At 39.9% G+C, this 22,368-nt stretch overlaps 1 protein-coding gene and 2 long non-coding RNA genes across 3 annotated transcripts; 2 read left to right on the plus strand and 1 right to left on the minus strand.

Moving 5' to 3' along the window:
* Nucleotides 1-291: 291 nt before the first annotated feature.
* On the plus strand, nt 292-6,963 carry LOC134815878 (uncharacterized). Its single transcript, XR_010160322.1, has 3 exons — nt 292-409; nt 572-684; nt 6,386-6,963. It is a non-coding gene; the product is annotated as an uncharacterized LOC134815878 (long non-coding RNA).
* Nucleotides 6,964-12,801: 5,838 nt separating this feature from the next.
* On the plus strand, nt 12,802-17,057 carry LOC134815719 (uncharacterized). The gene is made up of 2 exons (XR_010160283.1): nt 12,802-12,946; nt 16,232-17,057. It is a non-coding gene; the product is annotated as an uncharacterized LOC134815719 (long non-coding RNA).
* A 3,312-nt stretch (nt 17,058-20,369) lies between these two features.
* On the minus strand, nt 20,370-22,221 carry LOC134815820 (uncharacterized). Its single transcript, XM_063824408.1, has 5 exons — nt 22,079-22,221; nt 21,761-21,897; nt 21,423-21,650; nt 21,199-21,327; nt 20,370-20,864 (listed from the first exon to the last, which is right to left on the minus strand). Exons 1-5 carry the CDS (start codon nt 22,218-22,220, stop codon nt 20,835-20,837), a joined length of 666 nt encoding a protein of 221 aa, XP_063680478.1. The 5' UTR covers nt 22,221; the 3' UTR covers nt 20,370-20,834.
* Nucleotides 22,222-22,368: the final 147 nt, after the last annotated feature.

Raw genomic sequence — 22,368 nt, forward strand, 5'->3', positions numbered from 1 at the left:
TGTTACTGAGCACTACCATTTGTGATTAGTCACGTCAATTGATTGGAGCGAACACTTGGAAGTTTTTATCTGTTGACGTTCACTTTGTATTACTTTTCCTTTATATTTATTTAGATCCTTTTTAGTTACTCGTTTCTTTTCTACTATTCGGTACGCCCTGCCGTTCGTGCTACGTGACTAGAGCTTGACTAGCATACACTAAATACCTAGAGAACTCCGTTTTCTATATCTGGAGGCCACTTTTAGTGTTGCTATTTTGCTCGTGATCCTTCTATTATCACCTATATTCAGTATAGTTTCGATTAGATCCTAACGTTGTCATTTGCTAAGCTAAGTTCGGGGTTACGTCGCAGTTCAGAAGAATTACGTGGAGGTTGACTTAGATCTTCAGTACTTCCTACTAGAATTGGTAAGTGTTGCTACGCATTTTGTGGTACCTGTATATTCCAGTGCTATCGTTTTAACGAGCACCCAGTTTACAGCCGTTTGTAGATTCAGTACAGTATTACCTAGGTTGTTAGTGAGTTTTGCGTAAGTTTAGCAACCTTACTTTTCGTACTTATCTACTCAGGAGTGATAGACGTAGAAGTTACAGTTCCAGTAAAGAATCTAGTAAAGTCTTGACTAGAAGATTTTCCAGCAACGTGAAGAGTACGCCTGTTCCAGTACTTATCTACTCTATTTGTAAGTGCACTTTTACATTTAGATTCACGTTTTAGCATGTGTGATAGTTATGCAGCTGAAATGGAGTGGGCGACGTCAATTATCGAGTCAAACATAAATAAGACTATGGAGGAGATAGATGGTTTAGGTACAGATAGCCATGACATTTCCGATTTAGAGAAGGAGTTGAATTCAGCTTTAGAATGCCTGCAGAATAAGATTGATAATGTACGGCCAGAACCACTTAGCACAGTTACTAAGTTTAGAAACGTGAACATCGGGGATGATTTTGACAACAGTATGATAACCCCATTGAATAGTTCAGTCGCTGGTCCACATTTGACGGGTGCCAAGCCTCCCAAGCCTCCTTACTTTGAAACTGGATCTAATTTCATCATATTTGCCAGGCGGTTCAAGGAGCATTTGATTCTGTGTGGACATAGCGGTGGTTCTGATATTAGCACGTATATGTTGTCGTACATTCGTTGTGAATCCACCTGGGAAATACTGCAGAAAATCTCTCTTAGGCCGGATGAGAGATGTAATATTGATCGTCTTATTAAGCGATACTCAGAGGAGATATTTCCAGCTACTCAATCTTGGGCCTATAGAACTGAGCTCATGTCATTGCGTCAGTTAGCAAATGAGAACCTACAGCAGTTTATTTCACGTATAGATGAGCTTGCTTTTAAAGCCGGATACGACTGCGAGTCGAAGAGGGACGAGAGTTGCTTGCATGTTCTTGTTGTAGGAGCTCGTGACGTAGCTGTAAGGACTAAGCTTTATGAGTCCCAGTTACATTCCTATAGAGAGGCAGTAAAACTAGCAATTCACACTGAGCGTATCACGTTAGCTGTGAGTGGTGAACCAGGGGGTTTCACTCAGGTCCAGGATACCATTTTCGCCATTAGTAATCCTGAATTAGATGGCCAGAGAGCTAGGGTCACAGCACCTGGACAAACACGTGACCACTTTATGACGGGCACTAGACAGGAGAGTTACAGTCCTGAATGTCCTCCTTCCCATTCGGAAGTTAACCAGCACACAGGCCGATCATGGACTCCTAATCTGGTTAGCAATAGTTTTAGGGGTGGTATGAGAAATGATGATCGTAGAAACACGTCTGTTCGGTCACGTTATCAGCCAACTCGCAAAGTGGTTAATTCTAATAATCGGGGATCACGTAACGTTCGCTCTCAGTTAGAAGGTTGTTGGGAGTGTGGTAATAGAGGGCATTTTCAGAGAAACTGTCCGAGCAAATTTGCTGGTAATAGAAGTAGATATCAAGACAGAGGGTCTTTATATCAGAGTGGTTATGGCCAACAGAGTGGGAACATAGCTTATAGACCTAACAATCAGGCGCCTTTAAACTTCTATGAGGATTGTAACGAGATTGGTGGCAGTAAGGGAAACTGCATTTTGGTTGGAGGAAATTGTGCTGGTAGATCAGCAAATTTCTTTGTGGATACGGGATCATCTATTTCTATAATTGCTGAATCATTTGTCAGATTTATAGATAAGTTTGAGAAGGTTGTGTCGTGTAATCTCAAGCTCAAGTCCTTTTCGGGAAATAGCATAAAGACTTTCGGTCAGATTAAGCTTCCAGTGATAATTGCCGGAAAATCTTTTGAGCACACCTTTGTTGTTTCTGAATTTCATGAGGCAGAGGTTCTGATAGGCATGGATTTGATGTTTGATCAGGGGATTAATATTAATGCCAGAGATAGATTGCTGTATACTAATAAGGGTTCATCATGTTTTAGAACACCACCTAAACCCACTAAACGCTGCATGAAGGTAGTATGCAATGAAACAGTAATCATACCACCTCTCTCGGGCACTCATATACAAGGCAAATTGTTGCGACCTAAAAGTCAACGTGATGACGTTTATGGCCAGCTAGAACCTCATATTAACACGGTTGTAGGTACTGGCATATTCACAGCGCACTCTCTCATACGGTCTGAGGACAACATGGTCCCTGTTAGAGTCATGAATCCTACAGATAAGCCTGTGAAGATAAGTAAGAGAACCTGGCTGGGCAAGATGAAGCCAGTAGAGTTTGGTGAGCGAGTGATGAGAATAACCTGTGAAACGGTTAATGCGATATCATCTGATTGTTCAGTGCCAGAGGTGAGCAAGCTAGCTGATGAGGAGCCGCTAGTTAAGGAATGGGATAGAGAGAGTCTTTTCAAACAGTTGAAGTTAGACGAGTTGAAGATAAGCGAGGAAGACAAGAATGATCTTCGAGAGACTGTGTGGGAGTATAGAACCATTTTCTCGAGTGGAGAGCATGATTTAGGTTGTTGTAATTTCTTTGAGGCACATCTCCAGCTCAAGGATAACTATAAACCTAGGTGGGTTCCATCGAGAAGGATTCCGTTTAAGCAGCAGCCGGAAATGGATAGACAGATTAGAGGTTTGCTTAGATCTGGTGTGGTTGAGGAATGCCCTGACCACTCTAATTTTAATTCTCCCCTTTTCCTGGTGCCATCAGGAGATCGCTCTAGATTAGTTGCGGATCTGAGAATGGTAAATTTAGAGCTTCAGGATGATTTGATGGAGCTGCCTAACTTGAACCACATTTTAGACAAAGTGGGCGATAAGAATCTGTATTCGACAGTGGATTTGAGTAAATCTTTTCACCAGGTTCCGTATACCAAGGAATCCAGGCATGTCACGGCGTTCATGCACAATCAGAAGAGGTATCAGTTTGCTAGAATGGTCATGGGCCTGAAATCTAGTTCAGCTACGTTTACTAGAATGGTCATGCGGTTGATAAACGGTCTGGGTATATCAGATGCGTTAGCATTCTTCATAGATGATTTACTGATATTCACGCGTGATGTAAAATCTCACATTCAGATACTGTCAGTACTCTTTGCTCGTCTTAAGTTGGGTAATCTGAAACTAACACCTCGTAAGTGCAGATTTTTACGTGAGGAGGTTGAATATGTCGGTATTACTCTAACTAAGGAAGGAGTCAGGATGAACGACTCTCGCATAGAGCATATTAAGAAGTTAGAACCTCCCTGTAATAGAGCGGAATTGCAGTCAGTTTTGGGCATGTTAAACTATTCCAAGAAGTTCTGCAAGGGATACTCCGAGATAGCACGTCCCCTTTATGCTTTACTTCGGAAAAATAAGGTGTTTGAGTGGACTGAAGATTGCCAGAGTGCATTTCAGAGGTTACGTGACATGTTGATATCAAGTCCTGTCCTAGCTTTTCCGGAGGTTAGCGACCCGGAAAATAGTTATGAGGTGACTCTAGATGGTTCTAAACACGCATTTGGTGGCACTTTGACTCAGTGGATCAAAGGAAAGAGGAGGGTGATTGCATACTTTTCTCGTAAGGTTCCGGACCACAAGCGGATATGGCCGCAAACTCAGATTGAATTTGAGACTTTATATCAGACTCTGAAACATTTCTCGGTTTACTTACGTGGCGTTAAAAACTTCACTGTTATCACAGATTGTCTGCCACTCTTGAATATTACGACAATATTTTCAAAGATGTCATCTTCTGTTATCAGGAAGCTTCAGGAGCTTGCTAACTATACTTTTACTATGAAGCATATCTCGGGGAAGAGTAACCAGATGTGTGATGGACTTAGTCGTTATAAGTATCAGGTTTATGGTAAATCTCGAGAAAATGTTGCGAGCATTGGTCATAGTTCCACTTTTAGTCTTGATGCTGCGTTAGAGGGAGTAAACCGGGTGAGACGTGAGCATTATAGATGTAAACACCCGATACTGTTTAAGAGGATGCAAGTATCGGTTAGCAGCGAGACTGTGGTTGATGATGATTGCAGTAATCTGATTGAGGAATCTTGCAATGAGGTGAGTGTTGAGGACAGTATGATTCCGGGGTTCTTGTTTGATGAAAATAGTGAAGACCCTAGTATTGTAAGCATTGTTCAAATTACGCCTGAAGTTGATAGCCGTCATTGCAATTGTAATCTTACCCAGGCTGATCCTATTCCTACAGAGGAAGCATCAGTAGTGGAAGCAGTGGAAATTGTTTCAACGGTTACTAGTGATGTAAGCTCGCTAGAGAGAAGGGTCAAATTTCTTAATCCTACCAATGAGCAGATTAAACAAGCTCAGAAGGATGATGATATTTTAAACCAGGTCTACAGTTGGGTTACCAAGGGTGAGAAACCTGTTGCCATTCAGACTAGTAAACTGCCTCAGGAACTGTTGAGTTATTGGAAACAGTTTGATCTTATAAGTATCAAGGACGGGATACTTAGGAGACGTTGGACTGAAGTGAGGGATCCGGAGGGAAGTAGAGAGTTGATCATAGTCCCCGAATCCTTGCATGAATCTGTCCTGGACATGGTGCATAACCAGGAGACTGCACATGCTGGAGTAGAAAATTGTCTTGAGGTCTGTAAACGACATTTCTACTGGCCGAAAATGGGCGAATGTTTCAAATTATGGATCGCAGCATGTTGCAGGTGTGCAGCAAGTAAGCCACCTCAGGCATACAATAAGGCACCTCTCAAGCACATATTGTTCCACTCCTTTAACTCAGCAATTTGTTTCGATCATATAGTACCTGAGAAGGTTGGTGCTACACCTAGAGGTTACAAGTATATTTTGACTATAACCGATTGTTGGTCAAATTATGTGGTAGCTATTCCTACTAAGACCCAGACAGCTAAGGAGAGCGTGTCATTGATTCGTAGGTTTTGGATTGATCGTTTTGGCCAGCCTAGATTCATGATGGCTGATAATCATCCGGGGTTTAGAGCTAAGTATTTCGAGACCATAGCTCAAGCATTAGATTGCAAGTACATTCATGGACAACCGTACGTTTCTCGTAGTACTGGTAGAGTTGAGAGAGCAAACCGTCGGTTGAATACTGCTCTGAGAACCAGCTTACCACCAGGACGATACCAGGACTGGGATCTTTGGTTATCTAGAGTAGTCTTTGTACTTAACTCATTGCGGAATCGGCACACAGGTTATTCTAGCAACAGGTTGGTGTTTGGTCGTGAGTTAAACACACCTTTAAGCCTGCTAGCTGAGAATCGTAAGGATTTTGAGCTAGAGCCTATGAAGGAGAATGAGTTTGATGTTGAAGCGTACGAGCTGTACAAGAATCTCAAGTTTATCACCAGGAAGGTGAGGGTCCAAGCTGAGCGTGATTTTTGCTATGCACAGAGATATCACGATAAGCACGTTAAGGGACCATTCTTTGAGGAAGGTGAGGAAGCTTTTGTTTTGATAAATTGTCCAAAGCACAAGTTCGGTCCTCGTTGGGTTGGCCCGTATAAGATCTCTAAGAAGATAAATGATCACTTGTACTGTTTAGATTTGCCTGATGGAGAGAAGAAGGTGTTTAACATTGGAAAGTTAAAGAGATATGTCAGGAACAAGTTTTCTGAGAAACTAGAGACTAGATTTACATTGCCTAAAGTTGTTAGCAGTGAAGCTGAGTTAGAGACGGCCTCATCAAGGCGAGATGTAGTCTATTCCGATAGTGATAGTGAAGAGGAGACAGATTTTCAACTGAGAAGAGCACCAGTTGTAGCAAGGAGAAGAGAGGTTCATCCGAAGAAGTTTCGTCTGGAGAGGGATGATGCAGCTAGCATTTATAAACAACCTAGTTTTAGTTCAACTCCTAGGGCTGTTAATAGACCTGTTCAACTAGATCTGAATTCTACAAATCCTAGTTTTCGTACGGTAACCCCTGTCACACATAACATTCCCTCAGGCGATAGTGTGGAAACAGTTGATAATTCTGCAGAATTCTTCACTCCAGCTAGAGAGAGATCGGCCGCTAGAAGATCATCGAGTCCGGTTGTTGGTGAAGGAACGATGGGTCATAGCAGTTCTATGTCATATGATACAGTGGGGCACGACATTGACACAACAGGATCGCTTTCTCCTGTGGATCTAAGAAGACAGAGCCCTCCGAGGGAGGAGCGCAGATATAACACTAGGAGACCTGAGGAACGGAGACAACCTGATCGTCTAGGATACAACGTTAGACTAGTTACGGATCTTATAAAACTCTTCAACCAGTAGAAGACGAGGAGATGCCCGGATAGGGAAGTACACTTACTTTGGAATCTAGTTTCAGTACAGTATAGTCTTACTCACATAGCTAGCTTTCTACTTAGTATTTAGCAGTGGAACCGTACCTTACTTAGGTATAACACGTGTTATCTTTCAGAACAGTACTGATAGGGATATTAGGATCTTTACTCGCAACACGAACCGTTCAGGGCTGCTTTAGTGGCGGAAACGTAGAAACTTTCGAATTTATTTTGACTTCTTTGTTTGCTTGTCAAGGACGATTTAGAGATTCGATCAGCTCTATCTAATGATGAAGACTCAACACCAAGGACTCTACTACTTGGTGCGAAAAGGAAGTATTGGAAAGTTTTGAAAGATTTTTGGAAGTCAATTTTAGTTTTAATTTTAGTATTTTCAGTTTTAACTTTAGGATTTTGAGGATTTAAATTTAATGCACAGGGTTAGGGCCGTGTACTATATTTTGAAACTTGACCTATTTTTAAGTTTTGGACTTTTGATGCGTGGAAGCATTGAAATTTAAATTTTGAAAAGGGCGATTATTTTATTGTTTTAAAATATTCGAAAAAAATTTTTGGGTAGAGATGTTGTAATATGGTATTTAGAGATATCTTTTAGGATATCTTAGTTTTAGTATAACGTTTACGGGACGTATAATTTAGTATGTGTTTCCGGGTATTATATAATAACCAATGTTTTTATATGTTCGTATTTGGGAGTTACACATTTGAGTGTAAGTCGGTTGGCTGGCAGAACTACTGTCAGACTAACTGTCTGAAACGAGCCGTCCGCTCACTTTGCACCTGACTTACAGCCAGGCCTGTGGTTGGTCCTCGCGACCACAGCGTGACTGCTAGTGGAGTGCTCATTGGCGAGACGGCGTGTCGCGTGGTACAAGCAAATGCGTTGTGCCGTCACGCAGTGTGGCGTGACGAGTTTTGAGAGTATACCCGAAGAGCCGGAAGTGGAGAGCTCACTTCTTAGTTGCCCCTTAATCATTTTAAGGGATTCAAATTGACGGTAGCCAGTGTTACTGAGCACTACCATTTGTGATTAGTCACGTCAATTGATTGGAGCGAACACTTGGAAGTTTTTATCTGTTGACGTTCACTTTGTATTACTTTTCCTTTATATTTATTTAGATCCTTTTTAGTTACTCGTTTCTTTTCTACTATTCGGTACGCCCTGCCGTTCGTGCTACGTGACTAGAGCTTGACTAGCATACACTAAATACCTAGAGAACTCCGTTTTCTATAAAAACATGGCTGCTGGTAGTAGCCATTTTGGGCCCTTTAGGATAAGAACAGTGGCGTAACGAAAGGCCCTGCTGACCCCGCTGTGCAGGGGGCGCCGTCTTAGGGGGGCGCCAAATCGTCGTTTGAATGTGGGACAATTTCGAAAACTTAACTAAAGTACTAGCAAAACTGCGCGTTTTGCTCTAGATACACACTTTTTTAGAGATTTTACCGGCGTATTCTCTAAAATCGCCTAATTTGTTCAATTTTAGGGAGGAGCACCAAAAGGGGAGGGGGCGCCAACAGGGGGCGCTTTTTTCGGCAGGGGGGCGCCAACAGGCAACGTTACGCCACTGGATAAGAATAGTCTTCATTTTTTTGGGGAAGTAGCCTAACTTAGGACCGTTCAAACTGAGTAAATCCTACAACAGCCCGAGTTTCTTCAGAGAACCTGCTGCTGCAGAGTCATCCACACACCACGCTTGCATCAATTGTAAGCTAGTAGCCGGCTTTTACAGGCCAGTAGTTATCGGGTATAATCCACGATTCTGTATTACATTACCGATTATCAAAGTTTGGTGTGGGTAACTTCTCTGCAGTGGCTCCTAAGATGTACAAAGGACTTCCTGTTACCAGGCAACATATCATTTGCATTGGCTCAATCTTTGGAATCTTTTAAGACTCTTCTAAAATCTTTCCTATTTAGACTGTTCCTTATTCTTTCATCAATGTGTACTCAATATCAATGACAATACGAGAAAACATAGATAGTAATCAAATTAATCGTCGAAAAGATAACCTAATAAAGTGAATAAAGGAGGTTTAAAATGCAAAGATAACACTAATAAATTACTAAAGTATTCTTGTGAAAATTTGGCAGTATTGCTTTAGCGCTCGATTTTCATACTATAACTACGGTGTACATTTTCGAAAATATGCGCGGCGCACCTAAAATTTGGTTCCATTAAGAATTAATTATTTTGCCAGAATTATATTTGATGCATTTAAATTAGTCGTTATTAGTAGACGTACAGAAATAAATTTCGAAAATATTGTTATATAGGTTATAAATTGTAGGTTTACAACCTACCAGAACGGCGGCACAGTTAAGTAACGCATCGCGCTACAAAGCAACAAACGCTTGTCGATACAAAGTGAAAATGATAATTTGCGCGGCGCGTCCAAAATCTCCAAGCAAAGAAAGTGCTGCTAACTGCTGATCAATTTCTTTATCCAAAGCCTTTTATTTGCATTGCGCGAAATTTGCAGTTATAGCACATGCAACATGGTTATGTGAAGCTGATATCAAATATATTACTGCTAGCTGATAACTGCTGCTCATTACTGTATTGTCGACGTTTTTGTTATACACTTAATATTTGAAGCAAGTATTTTAAGAGTATCACCCGTTTTACTGGGCAGTGGGCCGCGCTCAGCCTGTCATTCCGCCTAATCTCTATCAACATTAAAGCCTGGGGTCCTCAGGTAACACCCGTTAAACCTTAAACCTTCGGCAACCGATGTTGCTTTAACTTGTCATACGCTGTATGACCCGCCGCGCACGAAGTGCGCGGCTCCCCCTGTATCGTCGAAGACGATACATTATAGTGAAGCGACAGTGGGGGTCACCACGTGATACAAGCTTTAGCGGTGTCATGTTGGCATAAAATCCATACGGTCAAAATTTGCACGCTGGCAGCTTACTAAATTGTTTTTACTACACAGCTGTACGTGCCTAATTGACGATGTAAATTCATCGCAGCTCGGCGAGGCACAATAACGCATTTTGCGATCTAGTCACTAGTGAGAAGCATAATTGAGTGCGCAGCGCAGCACAGTAACACATCGCGCTACAAGGCCCCTGCGAGCTGCCAGTAAGATTTCCTGGCCTGACCTTAGGACCTTATATTGAAAACTTAAATGCTATTTTAACATGTTATACTGGTAAAACCAAAAACATTTGACCGTAAACGGGTTCAACTCGGCGATCATTTTGATTTTGATAGGTTATTAATTTGTAGCGCGATGCACTACTGGGTCGCGCGCGCGCATCCAATAATGCTTCTCGCAACCACGTATGCAGATCGGCGAGATGCGAAGGATTGACATCGTGAATCAAGTTATTAATATATGATATAAATTATAACATATAATTGTTTATATATTATAACTTAACGGGTGATACACGTAAACAGTAAAATATATGTTCCATATACAATATATTGGACCGTCGACGAGTCCAACTAGCTCGGCGCGCGTCCTGGTAGGTTGTAAACCTACAATTTATAACCTTATAACCTATATAACAATATTTTCGAAATTTATTTCTGTACGTCTACTAATAACGACTAATTTAAATGCATCAAATATAATTCTGGCAAAATAATTAATTCTTAATGGAACCAAATTTTAGGTGCGCCGCGCATATTTTCGAAAATGTACACCGTAGTTATAGTATGAAAATCGAGCGCTAAAGCAATACTGCCAAATTTTCACAAGAATACTTTAGTAATTTATTAGTGTTATCTTTGCATTTTAAACCTCCTTTATTCACTTTATTAGGTTATCTTTTCGACGATTAATTTGATTACTATCTATGTTTTCTCGTATTGTCATTGATATTGAGTACACATTGATGAAAGAATAAGGAACAGTCTAAATAGGAAAGATTTTAGAAGAGTCTTAAAAGATTCCAAAGATTGAGCCAATGCAAATGATATGTTGCCTGGTAACAGGAAGTCCTTTGTACATCTTAGGAGCCACTGCAGAGAAGTTACCCACACCAAACTTTGATAATCGGTAATGTAATACAGAATCGTGGATTATACCCGATAACTACTGGCCTGTAAAAGCCGGCTACTAGCTTACAATTGATGCAAGCGTGGTGTGTGGATGACTCTGCAGCAGCAGGTTCTCTGAAGAAACTCGGGCTGTTGTAGGATTTACTCAGTTTGAACGGTCCTAAGTTAGGCTACTTCCCCAAAAAAATGAAGACTATTCTTATCCTAAAGGGCCCAAAATGGCTACTACCAGCAGCCATGTTTTTATTTGGAGATACTGGTATAGAGATCACATGCGATGGGGAACATCATCTGGGAACAGTGATAGGTGGAGAGGAGGCTGTAGAAGAGTTGTCAGAAATTGCTCTTGATGAACCTCAGGCAGCCCTATCATTGTATACCAAAGCCCTCTGTCATCGGTGGACCTTTGTGATGCGCACCATCCAGAACACTATTAATACCTCTTCATCCCATTGGAGAAGTGTACAAGAGAAAAGTTCATTCCGGCAATTATTGGTAGGAATGTGACTGACCTGCACAGGAGAATGTCTGCGCTACCTGTAAGATGAGGGGTGGTTGGTAGCGTTGAGCCAGTAGAGATCGCGGAAAAGGAATACCAGACGTCACTCAAGATAACAGAGGAGCTGGTTGACCTCATCTATGACCAGGAAGCATCCCTGATGAAGTTGGATAAAATTAAGATAAAGGGCAGAGTTAACAGCCTCAAGTTAGTTAAAGAATTACGCTTGAAGAAGGAGCTTGCTGAGATAATTCAAGTGAAGTGGATGAGAATACTAGGGAGTCACTGCAACTGGTACAAGAACATGGGTCAGGAGCTTGGCTAACATGTCTCCCCATTCAACAGCTAGGGTATGCTTATAGCGAGCAAGACTTCAGAGATGCTGTTCATCTCTGGTGTGGTTGGGACATCCCTAACACCCCAAGAATCTGTGATTATGGAGCCAAGAATGATCACAATCATATCCTCAACTGTAAGAACTACCGTCATAACAACATGAGAGACTCTGTTGCTGAATACCTTAGGCTGGTGACCAAGGATGTGAGCTGAGGATTTAGCCCCTGTTAACACCTATAGAATCAGCCAACTTCCAACAAAAGGGCAACAATGCTGATATAAGGCTAGGCTCGATATATCAGCAAGAGGAGTATGGAGCACATTTGAGAGGACTTTCTTTGACATGCGTATTTTCAATCCTAAATCGCCTACATATCAAGGAAAGACCATGCCACAGCTCTACACTCTGCACGAGAATGAGAAATAGAACCAGTATGCATGAACAGTGTGCTACAATAATTGAAGAAAGGGTCATTTTTGTCCTCCCTGTATTTACCACTACAGGAGGAATGGCACCTGAGCTTGAGGCCAAGTGTTTTATAAGGAGACTTGCTGTGTTGATAGCCACCAAGACCAAGGAGGACTACAGCCAGGTGATGTGTAACATCAGGACACGCCTGAGCATGGATATAAAGACTAAAGAGGAGTGTGCTAGTAGCAGTTAGAGGTGTACATGGAAAGCCAAAGAAGGCATGGACCGCCCCTATATATATCCAATGTCTCCTTCAACCTGATACCTGAGGAGAAGAGCTACGAAGGATAGACGATATCTATTGCTCAGGATTAACGTTTGTGCTCTGCCAATTGCATCACTTGATTTAATTTATTGTATATATATTATATATACTGTTTAACATTTTTCACTCTTCAATAAAAAACTAGCTTAATGTCAGTAGGTCGTTAAGAATTTTTGTGTGCACACACAGATACCTAACAGTATTATTATTATTATATCTTGTCTGGATATTCAAACCTTTCGAATTGTATCTCGAAATTTATGTTTAAATTCCCTGTGTAGTTTTTTCAAGGTATAATGGGAATAATATTGTAAAATGTCTATTGTATAATGTCATCATTTTATGGCTCTTCAAGTATCCATTTTGATTGATGTAGCAATTTGAAGTTGCAGCCGAAGATTTATTGATTTTAATGTGGTCCATTCTTAATAAAAATATTTTGCGTTACTATTCGTTTAAACTGCTTTAGTTTTTAACTGTTTAGGAGATGATTTGAAGCAGTGCAACGATCTAAGTGCGGTGAAAACGAAGTCAGACCAAAGCCAGATGCTTTAGTTCACACTGTGACTGATTAATCTACCTCTCAACCTCTGCAGTCTGCAACATACTGACTGTCTTACTTGTAACCTGGTTAGTTATAATAGTTATTTTTAATCGTATACCTTCAAGCTTTCCTCCAAACACTGATTTATTGCTAGTATTTTATATTACTGAGCAGACTGAACCAAGTTATGATTAAATGATTAAGATTATTAAAGTTGAGATCATAATCGTATTAATCCAACAATTAATGATCGCTTGTATTTGTTGCTGTGAGACACAAAACACTACACATCCACATTTGACACTAAACACTACGCCTTACACGCTAAACACTATACATTACACTAGGACTCTAGGAGACAATGAATCTAACGGCCTGTGATTTGTGAATAACCGAAATTTAACGTATACTGTAAATGTATCTATTTATTCACTAAGAAAATCATTAATTTATGAGCTAGTACCTGAGTGTAATAGTGCTTATGTAGATCGTGGATTTATATCTAATATTAATAACAATGCAGTTCCCTCTTAATAAAGGTTGTACTTTTTGAATAACTTTTTATCCTTTTTTCTAACATTTATTCTGTAAATAGTTGTTGGTAGTTCTAAAGTTTAATGGCAATTTCTGAATGTTTTGCGATACTTACTCTGGTTACTCATTTTTGTTGATGGAGGTTATTTTTAATCAACAGCGGTGTCATAATCACTTGAGGTCCATGCTGTATTGTTGGCTGCATGTTGCAGCTTTATGAATTCCTAGGCGACTTTTAGCAATGATGATTGTATAGAAGTTGTCAACAAGCTTGAGCTGGTGCTATTGTGCTCCTGATTTCAGTGGACATTTTATTAAATTGTAGTGGACTGTCTCTCTCTCTCTCTGTTTTGGTCAACGGTTTCTGGCCACCTAGTGAAGACTGAAGAGGGAGGCCTTCTCGCCGTGCCCACAGAGTGTGACTCCTGCTAGCCACACTCCAGGACTCCCTCAGTATATACAAAAACATAGAATAATAGATATCAACGCAACAGACCTCTGGAGTCTCGAAGCTGTTACTACCTTGCTCAGAGCAAACCCACTTCAGATGTTCTTCTTTGGCGGGCAGGCGAGGGACTCCCGAGCATGGTCCACACCTGAATATGTGTCACTATCTGAGATAGTCCTGTGTGGGTCTAGTGTATGATTATTTATGAACCTTGGTGTATGTCCTAGATGCTTATCCAAATAGATCGTCTCAAACCTTGTTGACTGTTCCACGAATTTGATAATGTGGTCGAGTTTACTATTGATGAGTTCCTCAATTGTTAGGATGGGTTTACCAAATATCCTCATTCTAGTTGTCATCAGCTGGATGCATTCACATAGGAAGTGTTGTGATGTTTCTGCTTCCCCTGGGCAGTGTTCACAGTCTTGTGTTTCGAAATCGGAGTTGTTTGCTACCGTCTGGAAGTATGCTAGTGGGCTGTGTCCTGATAGTAGCCATGTTAGCCATCTGATGTGAGTACCTGTGATGTTAATTTTCTTGTACCTGTTTTTGTTGAGGAAAAATGTTAGTGGGGTTTTTCCTTTATCACTGAGTGCCACCTGTTTATACTTCTTGATATGGAGATTGAAGAGGTAGTGGACTGTATACCACCTGTTCAGTGCAACTAATTGTACTGATCTGTAGGGCACAATTTTAAAAGAGTTTATTTTTTACTCTACAATGCTGTACTGTTCATTGTGTTTGGCCCCGACTTTGATTTCCTTGTTTTCTTTATCTTTTCAGCACCTCAAGTTCTGATTTTCTGAAGGAGGAATTCTAGTTAAAGACGTTCACATTATTATACAGTGATCTGATGAATGACAATATGCGGGAGTGAGTAAAGCTGTAAAAGTCATGAAAAATTATCGATCAATAAGAAGAAAGTTAAATAAATGACAGTTATGATGACTAAAAGTAGATTGAACGGCTAAAATACGGGTCTTGGGAGCTAGAGAAATAAAATAAAATGATACAAGCTTGCATTTATTCTGTCTAACATTTAATTAATTCTATGTATGTTTTTGAAACTACTCAGTACTCTCCATCTCCTTTCTTCAGGTTTATTTTTTAAATTTTTTATAATTATATGGCAGATTTATTTTATTTTAAATATATAGCAATGGCCAAACCACATTGTACATTGTTTGGTATTATATTTATGTATGCATACTTATTACTAACTGTATATAATTTCAATAATTTTCGGGGCTCAAGTCAGGACGTCTCGTCCCACGAGTAAAGTTGTAAGCTGAGTACATACTTTTAGATCATCTTACCTCGTACGGTGAAATGGGGAAAGTTTTGCTTCAGCCTGGTGTGTTGAGTGCTTCCCAAGTTTTGGGATCCAAAAATATGATCACCATGAACACTACTTAAGAGTTAAAACATGAACTTATCACACAACTGCAATGATTCCAGAAATTTGTATAAGTGCAGTTACTTAATATATATTATATAGTCTACACGGTCTCTGAATAAAAGATAATAATTCAGACACAATCTGTCTTACCTGTAATTAAAAGAGTCCATTCAACAGTATATGGGTTCTGTAGAAAATGATTTTGCCAGTGGACTATTTGAGGTACAGATGGTGTGTGAATTCTGACTTAACTTAGGTAAAATTGATTACACAATAGACAGACTGTCGAGGTGGCAACGTCTTAGTCGAGACGTTGCCATCATTTATAAAAAACATTTTCAAAATTTACAGATATTTCCAAAACAGTTTACCCCCCAGTTCCATGGCCGGATATTATGCCAAATTATTAGACGGAGGTCCATTTCCCGTAGATCATCTCCGGAGATGATTCTCCGGCTCCGTCTACTGTATTAGACGGAGATGAAGCTCTCCGGGAATTTCTCGGAGATTAATTCATACAGTATCAACAAAATTACCGTAGATGGTCTCCGGTCGTGGAACTGCAAACTCCGGAGAAATATCAGTAGACGATCTCCGTCTAATAATTTGGCATAAGGTTCATTGTTTATCATTCTGATCCAAATTTTAGAGTGCTTCTTGAAGAAAGATATCTTTAGCATTCAAGTTTACTGCGTTGGCCTTCGTGTAGTGGCAGAGGAAAGTTCTTTTCTAAGTTCCGTGAAGCTGGTAGAATTAGGATCCAGATTTGAGAGTAAACGATGAACACTATATTCATTAATCACGGTGTCGTAGCACGCTATCACAATTCGCATGGTTATTTGATAAATTTTCCTAACGAGATAAACAATTTGCTTTTATATTAAATACTTTTCAAATTTCACATCATACTATACCCCGGATTAGATGATCTATTGCAATATGTTGCAATGGAGTTTCTAAAATGTATATCATAACTTCCATTTTTTTCAGGTTTTATTGGTGTTGTAGACGATCACTGAATTCTGTAGCTCTGTGAGATTTGTGGCTTCATCGAATTACATCAGATCACGCAGACTTGATGAAAATATGAAGACGTGAACTAGATCTGCTAATGCTATTCTCTCTTTAGCAAATAGCACGAGGTTAATTAAATAAGCAAGGGTAGCTTAAAATATAACAATCTTTTGAAACATATGACGTCGTGTATTTTACTAAAGTTTGTTGGAGGATTGAAATTCACTTTCAAATCATCAAATGCTACTTTCGCAGCTCAGAATGGTTATAATTTTAATCTTAAAGTAATGCAATGTTATTTTTCAATCTGCTACTGACAGCATTTGTTATTTGATGTTTTGAATGGGGAAAGAGTTTGAGTAGTTCAACAATCATGCACATCAGTGTTTATGTCACTCAGTGTTTACTCTCTCGATTCTCCGTCTCCCTCAATGTTTGATGACCGACCCAGTGTTTCCCTCCGTATCCTTGCGTATTGACTGTCCGTCTCACTGTGCAGTGTTTAATATCTGTCTTTCAGTTTTCAATCTCTATCTCGTGTTAAATAGTTCTCTCTGTATTTAATGTCCGTCCAACTCCTAGTGTTCAATATCTATCTCATCGTTTATTTTCCGTCTCGCTGTTCAATCTCCGTATCTCAAGGTGCAAGGAGTGTATGATTGTAAACGTTTTGGATTTAGCTATAGATTTTGGAACTTTCCGATGGTAGGTAAATTCTCACCTACTTAACAGATTTTTCAGCGGAGTTTCATTGCAGTGTTTAAGGGTTCTCGGATAATGCTCTTATAAATTCATTATTTTACATCTGTGTTTCATTTTGTAAAAAAGATTTCAAGTATAAAGATGATGACAATGACATGTCCGTTCTATAATTCGAACCGAAATATTGATTATGCAAACTTAGTCCGAGGAGGTGTTCTAGCAAATGTCCACGCTGTCTTGTTGTTTACGTAAGCCGCTGTGCGTGACATTGTTAAGAAGTAAAAGACGCGCATTGCGCGCGCGATGTTTTGGTCATTAAAAAAAATGACCCTCCTCGGCCGAATGACCCTCCTCGGCCACGTGAGTATGGTTTTTATTTAATTTTAAAAATGACCCTCCTCGGCCATGGCCGAGGAGGGCCATTTCTTGTTTGGCCCTGCCCGGCCATGGCCGAGGAGGGCCATTTTTGTCATATTGTTTGGCCCTGCTCGGCCATGGCCGAGGAGGGCCATTTCTTGTTTGACCCCGCTCGGCCATGGCCGAGGAGGGCCATTTTTTTCATATTGTTTGGCCCTGCTCGGCCATGGCCGAGGAGGGCCATTTCTTGTTTGGCCCCGCTCGGCCATGGCCGAGGAGGGCCACTTTTTTCATATTGTTTGGCCCTGCTCGGCCATGGCCGAGGAGGGCCATTTCTTCGTCATATTGTTTGGCCCTGCTCGGCCATGGCCGAGCAGGGCCATTTTTAAAAAATGACCCTCCTCGGCCGAATGACCCTCCTCGGCCACGTGAGTATGGTTTTTATTTTATTTTTAAAAATGACCCTCCTCGGCCACCATACAATACAATGAAATCGCTGCATTTTGTATTTATAAGTCATTATGCATAATTAAATTACATATATTCATATGCGAAGCTTGGCTAGGCTTTGGGCTGACATAATGAAGCAATTTAATTATTGGACGAGTGACGAGAGCAACTTTTGGCGTTACCTGGGGACCTCATATCAGGCTATCATGTTCATAAACAGAGATTATGTGGAATGACAGGCTGAGCGCGGCCCAGTAACATTTGGCGACGTTTGACTACAAGTATTAATGGCAGCGTTTGATCGAACATCCGGTTTCAGCCCCCTCCCCTCCCCTAGACCCCTAGCCTGTGGTCAGGTACTAACCATGTCATGTCAAAGCGAAAACGTTGCATTTGGCACTGCGTAGCAATTGTATTGCAGTATCTTCGAGATTTTTCTAAAAGAGCACTCAAAACTTGTCCGTCATACATTGTATGTTGTATGACCCGCCGCCCACGAGTGCGCGGCTCCCCCTTTATCATAGAAACACTAAAGTGGGGGTCACAACGTGATACAACTCAAAACTATAATTCAAATTAACTTAAACCACAGGGGGGCTGAAACCAGGTTTTCGATCAAATACTGCCATTTGTAGCCAAACGTCGCCAACAGTTGCTCTCGTCCAATGAAATCGCTGCATTTTGCAAGTCAGTATGCATAATTGATAATTGAATTACATATATTCATATGCGGAGCTTGGTTTACATAATAAAATGCAGCGATTTCATTGGACGAGAGCAACTTTTGGCGACGTTCGGCTACACATGGCAGCGTTTGATCGAAAACCTGGTTTCAGCTCCCCCTGTGAAACCGATGTATTTTTGGACTCTAAGGCTAAAATGCGAGATATTGGCGCGCAAAAAACTATATTTCGAATTTTGATCACGCGCACAATATAACCGTATAAGAAAGTTTACTGGGCGGTGCTCAGCTTGTCATTCCTCCGAATTTAATTTTTATTCTATATGATTATGATTAACATAACTATAATAGCCTGCGATCGGGGGTCCCCAGGTAAGACTAAGGGTTAAAGTTGTGGGTAAGGGTTATGGCCGGATAGCTTCGGGGTTAGGATTAGGGTTTATTTAAATTGTAAAACTGTTTTGTACGGCTGCAAAACCATAAACAATAAAAACCAAAGTCTTAACGGATGATACTCGTAAAATATTTGTTTCGAATTATATTAAGACCGTCGACGAGTCTAACTCGGCGCGCATCGGCCTGGTAGGTTATAAACCTACAACCAAAGTCACGTGAAATTGTTGGGCTAGCGAATTAATAAGATCAGCCCCCTATTTGCCGGACGTCCTAAGTAGATGGCCCTTAGCCTAAACGAGATCATTAATCATCACATGTCACAATGACAATCAACAATATAAATTTTAATTATAAGCCCATTTTGCTTCTAACTATCTAATTGCGATCGATCTTGTTCATTGTTACTATTTTTACATGATGCTGGATTGAAAGTCGAGCCTTTTTCAGCGTATACGGATTTAGGATATATAACAAAATAAACACGCTCAAGTTGTATGTTGTATAATTGAAAGTAGAAATTGTTAGAGCACTTTGCACAATACTGTTATACTTATAAAGCATAATGATATCATTCTGAAATAAATAGTATGAGTGATGATAAATCTGCATTCTAAAACTAAAATGTTACGTTCAACTTGAAATAATAATAATAATAACATGCATTATATGCAAGAAAATAGTTAAGATTAAAAAACGATTAACTTATTCATAAAATGTAACACAATTATTTCGAAACCGTCTTCAAATTTAACTAAATTTAAACATGAATTGTGAGCAAATATATCAATTATTATTTTATTTGCCTCACGCTGTAGGCCCGCCGCGCGGCTGTATTGCGGCTTTCGCCCTTAACGGGTGATACTCTGTTCCATATATTGGACCGTCGACGAGTCCAACTCGGCGCACGTCCTGGTAGGTTGTAAACCTACAACTTTCGCCCCCACTATAACTAAGTGAAATGACAATGGGGGTCACGTGATACAAAATATTTCTTTGTTAATCAAATGAGCGGGATATAAATGAAATATCTCTTTTCATTCAAGAGCAATCCTTGCAACGATAGTGGAGCAGACATTTTTAATCGCATTCAAATAACGAAAAACACAATCAACAATTATAACCAATCAGTTAATTCTCTCTGATAGGTTCCCCCTCCGGCTCACAATCCTCCTCCTTTAAGCAATTTAAACACTCTGCAGTCAGCTCTTTAGCACGAACTGTGTCGTTAGGATCGAACATGGTGGCAATGTCAAGGTTAAGGAGCTCCGACTGTAGTCGACTCTCTTTGATCTGATCATCCAACTCCAACATAAGTTGTTGTAGTTCGTCCAGTTTCTGGAGTTCTTCACAATAATTAAGTGGTTCCTGGGTGTCATTAGTTCGAGAAGTTGAGGACATACCGACTGGAAAATAGAGGTTATTAAGCGTGGGCTAGACTAAAAACAGTAGTACTAGTAGAAATAACAAAATTCAGTACTATTAGAATAAAATGGAACAGTTCGTGGTCATGAAAGTAAAACACGCCTTCACCGTAAAAATAAGACTTATGGAGATTTTAACCAATCTAGTTTACAAACACGCAAATATTACTATTCTCAAAAAAATTTTTACAATATTTAAATCGAAACTTTAACTAATGACTAATCCATCAATTGAGAATGAGTTAACAGAGTAATCGAAAGACGTTACTAATTAGGGCGAAATATCCATTAATTTCCCTATTATACTACTAATATTACTAATAGCATCAAATCCAATGGATCGATGTCCGCGCGAAAACGTTGCACTTGGCACTGCGACAAAAATCAGTTCGATCATGATTAGGACCTCAACTTTCGAATTCTTCGTAAGTCATTCGCTTGACTTTCACTGATGTCTGTCTGACAATGTTCATAGTGCATTCTCTGCTAAGCTTGCAGTGCACTGCGGCAGTGAGAGCTTTATATGTTTGTTGGGCGGATAGGTCAGGCCCATTTAGACGAAGCAGGCACACTATGTTCTAGGTTCCTCCACTGTTTCTTCCTGTCGGGCAAATTACATCAGTTCCTGAATTATGAATTCATAATATTGCCGATCTGTAAATAAGCTTTTCCTACGCAGCAATAAATCTATAATTTTAGCAACATTGTGCCAGCCGTCTGTACAATGTACATTGCTGACTTTTTATTGTGAGGCTCATGGTAGACAGTGGCGTGCACGAGCGAAGGTCTTCAGTCAGAAATTGAACAAATCCTCATGCGAAATGATGTGCGGTATATTAACGGTTCAATCCTCTGAGAGATTTTATGTACTATTCTTGATTACATATTCTTTGTTTTAGTAACATTAAAAGTTATTGTGATAAGTATAAACCAACCTTAGTCTTTTCAAACCGACGAGCTATCAAAGTTAGAATATTTTGTCTTTCTGACGTGGACAAATTTTCCACTATTCTGTCGGACAATAAAGCATTCATGTACTGGAAAATGCTTCCAACAGAACTATCCTGAAGCAAATGTATTCGTTAGAACAGCAAAGAAACGAAAAAGTTTGAACATTCCACTGGAAATTGTTTTTCGTTTAAAAATTAACAAATCGAACCTCACTTTTTATCATTTCAGAATCATCCACCGTCTCAAGATGTTCCCCCGACTCCAGATGTTCCTGTCCTAGTTTAGTGACCTTACCTTCTGTCATTTTAATATCGTCCAAATCAACTGACTCTAGACTTTCTTCATCGGTAACGTCACAAACTTCCATTTTAATTGCGTCCAAATGAACAGAGGATGAGCTTTTGTGTTCAGTAGAATCGAGTGTACAGACCAAAACCTAAAGTTTGGGAATTAAAATGTGCTCTATTTCAGAAAATTCATTACAGTGAATCAAGCATGTTGTCAATAATAACTGACAAAAATGTAAGATCTTGTTTACCAACTCACCGTCTCTGATATACTAGGTGTCGGACAGTCGTCAGGAAGGTCGGACACTTGACTTCCAGTTCCCTCAGAGAGCATCTCAAGGGGAGAAAGGCGTTTTCCGATGTTGGTATAAACGACAATTTCAGGATCTGACTTTACTGAAAGATTGTAAATTTACTATAAAACTGGTGAAAATGATGTTCCGATAAATGGTAGCAGTATTAATATGTTCAGAGGATAATTTGGTGGCAGTTTACAATGATGAGAATTCAACAAAGCGGGGAAAGAATGGTACTGCGAATTTTAGAGAAAAAGTCTGTCAAGCAAGAATCACTTTACCTTTTGGCGATCCTTCATCAGCAAAGAGCGAACCTTTCTTCCTACCACAACGACGGTCGATGCAAATACTTATAATTGCCAGTATAAACCCAAACACAGCCCCTCCTCCAAAAGACAAGGCTATGATTGTACCTGTATCCATTTTCACTACGGTGAAAAAGAGTGTTTAAATACAAAATACAAATGGGCAAAAAAAGAATCTGAAATGAGATTTCGGCGAAAGACTAAGATATTTCCCGCTGAGTTATCATGATGTATTCTTATTAAAATTATATATTATCATATTATAA

The sequence above is a fragment of the Bolinopsis microptera genome, chromosome 5, assembly GCF_026151205.1.
Source record: "Bolinopsis microptera isolate Bmic1 chromosome 5, MBARI_Bmic_1.0, whole genome shotgun sequence".
Lineage (NCBI taxonomy): Eukaryota > Metazoa > Ctenophora > Tentaculata > Lobata > Bolinopsidae > Bolinopsis > Bolinopsis microptera.

Bases quoted from the DNA above. Each gene is read 5' to 3' on its own strand.
- LOC134815820 (XM_063824408.1), bottom strand. From the start codon at position 22,220: ATGGATACAGGTACAATCATAGCCTTGTCTTTTGGAGGAGGGGCTGTG. The intron at 21,898-22,078 runs GTAAAGTGATTC...ACAATCTTTCAG, and splicing joins TGATGAAGGATCGCCAAAAG to TAAAGTCAGATCCTGAAATT. The intron at 20,865-21,198 runs GTTGGTTTATAC...TTTGCCCGACAG, and splicing joins GTCGGTTTGAAAAGACTAAG to GAAGAAACAGTGGAGGAACC.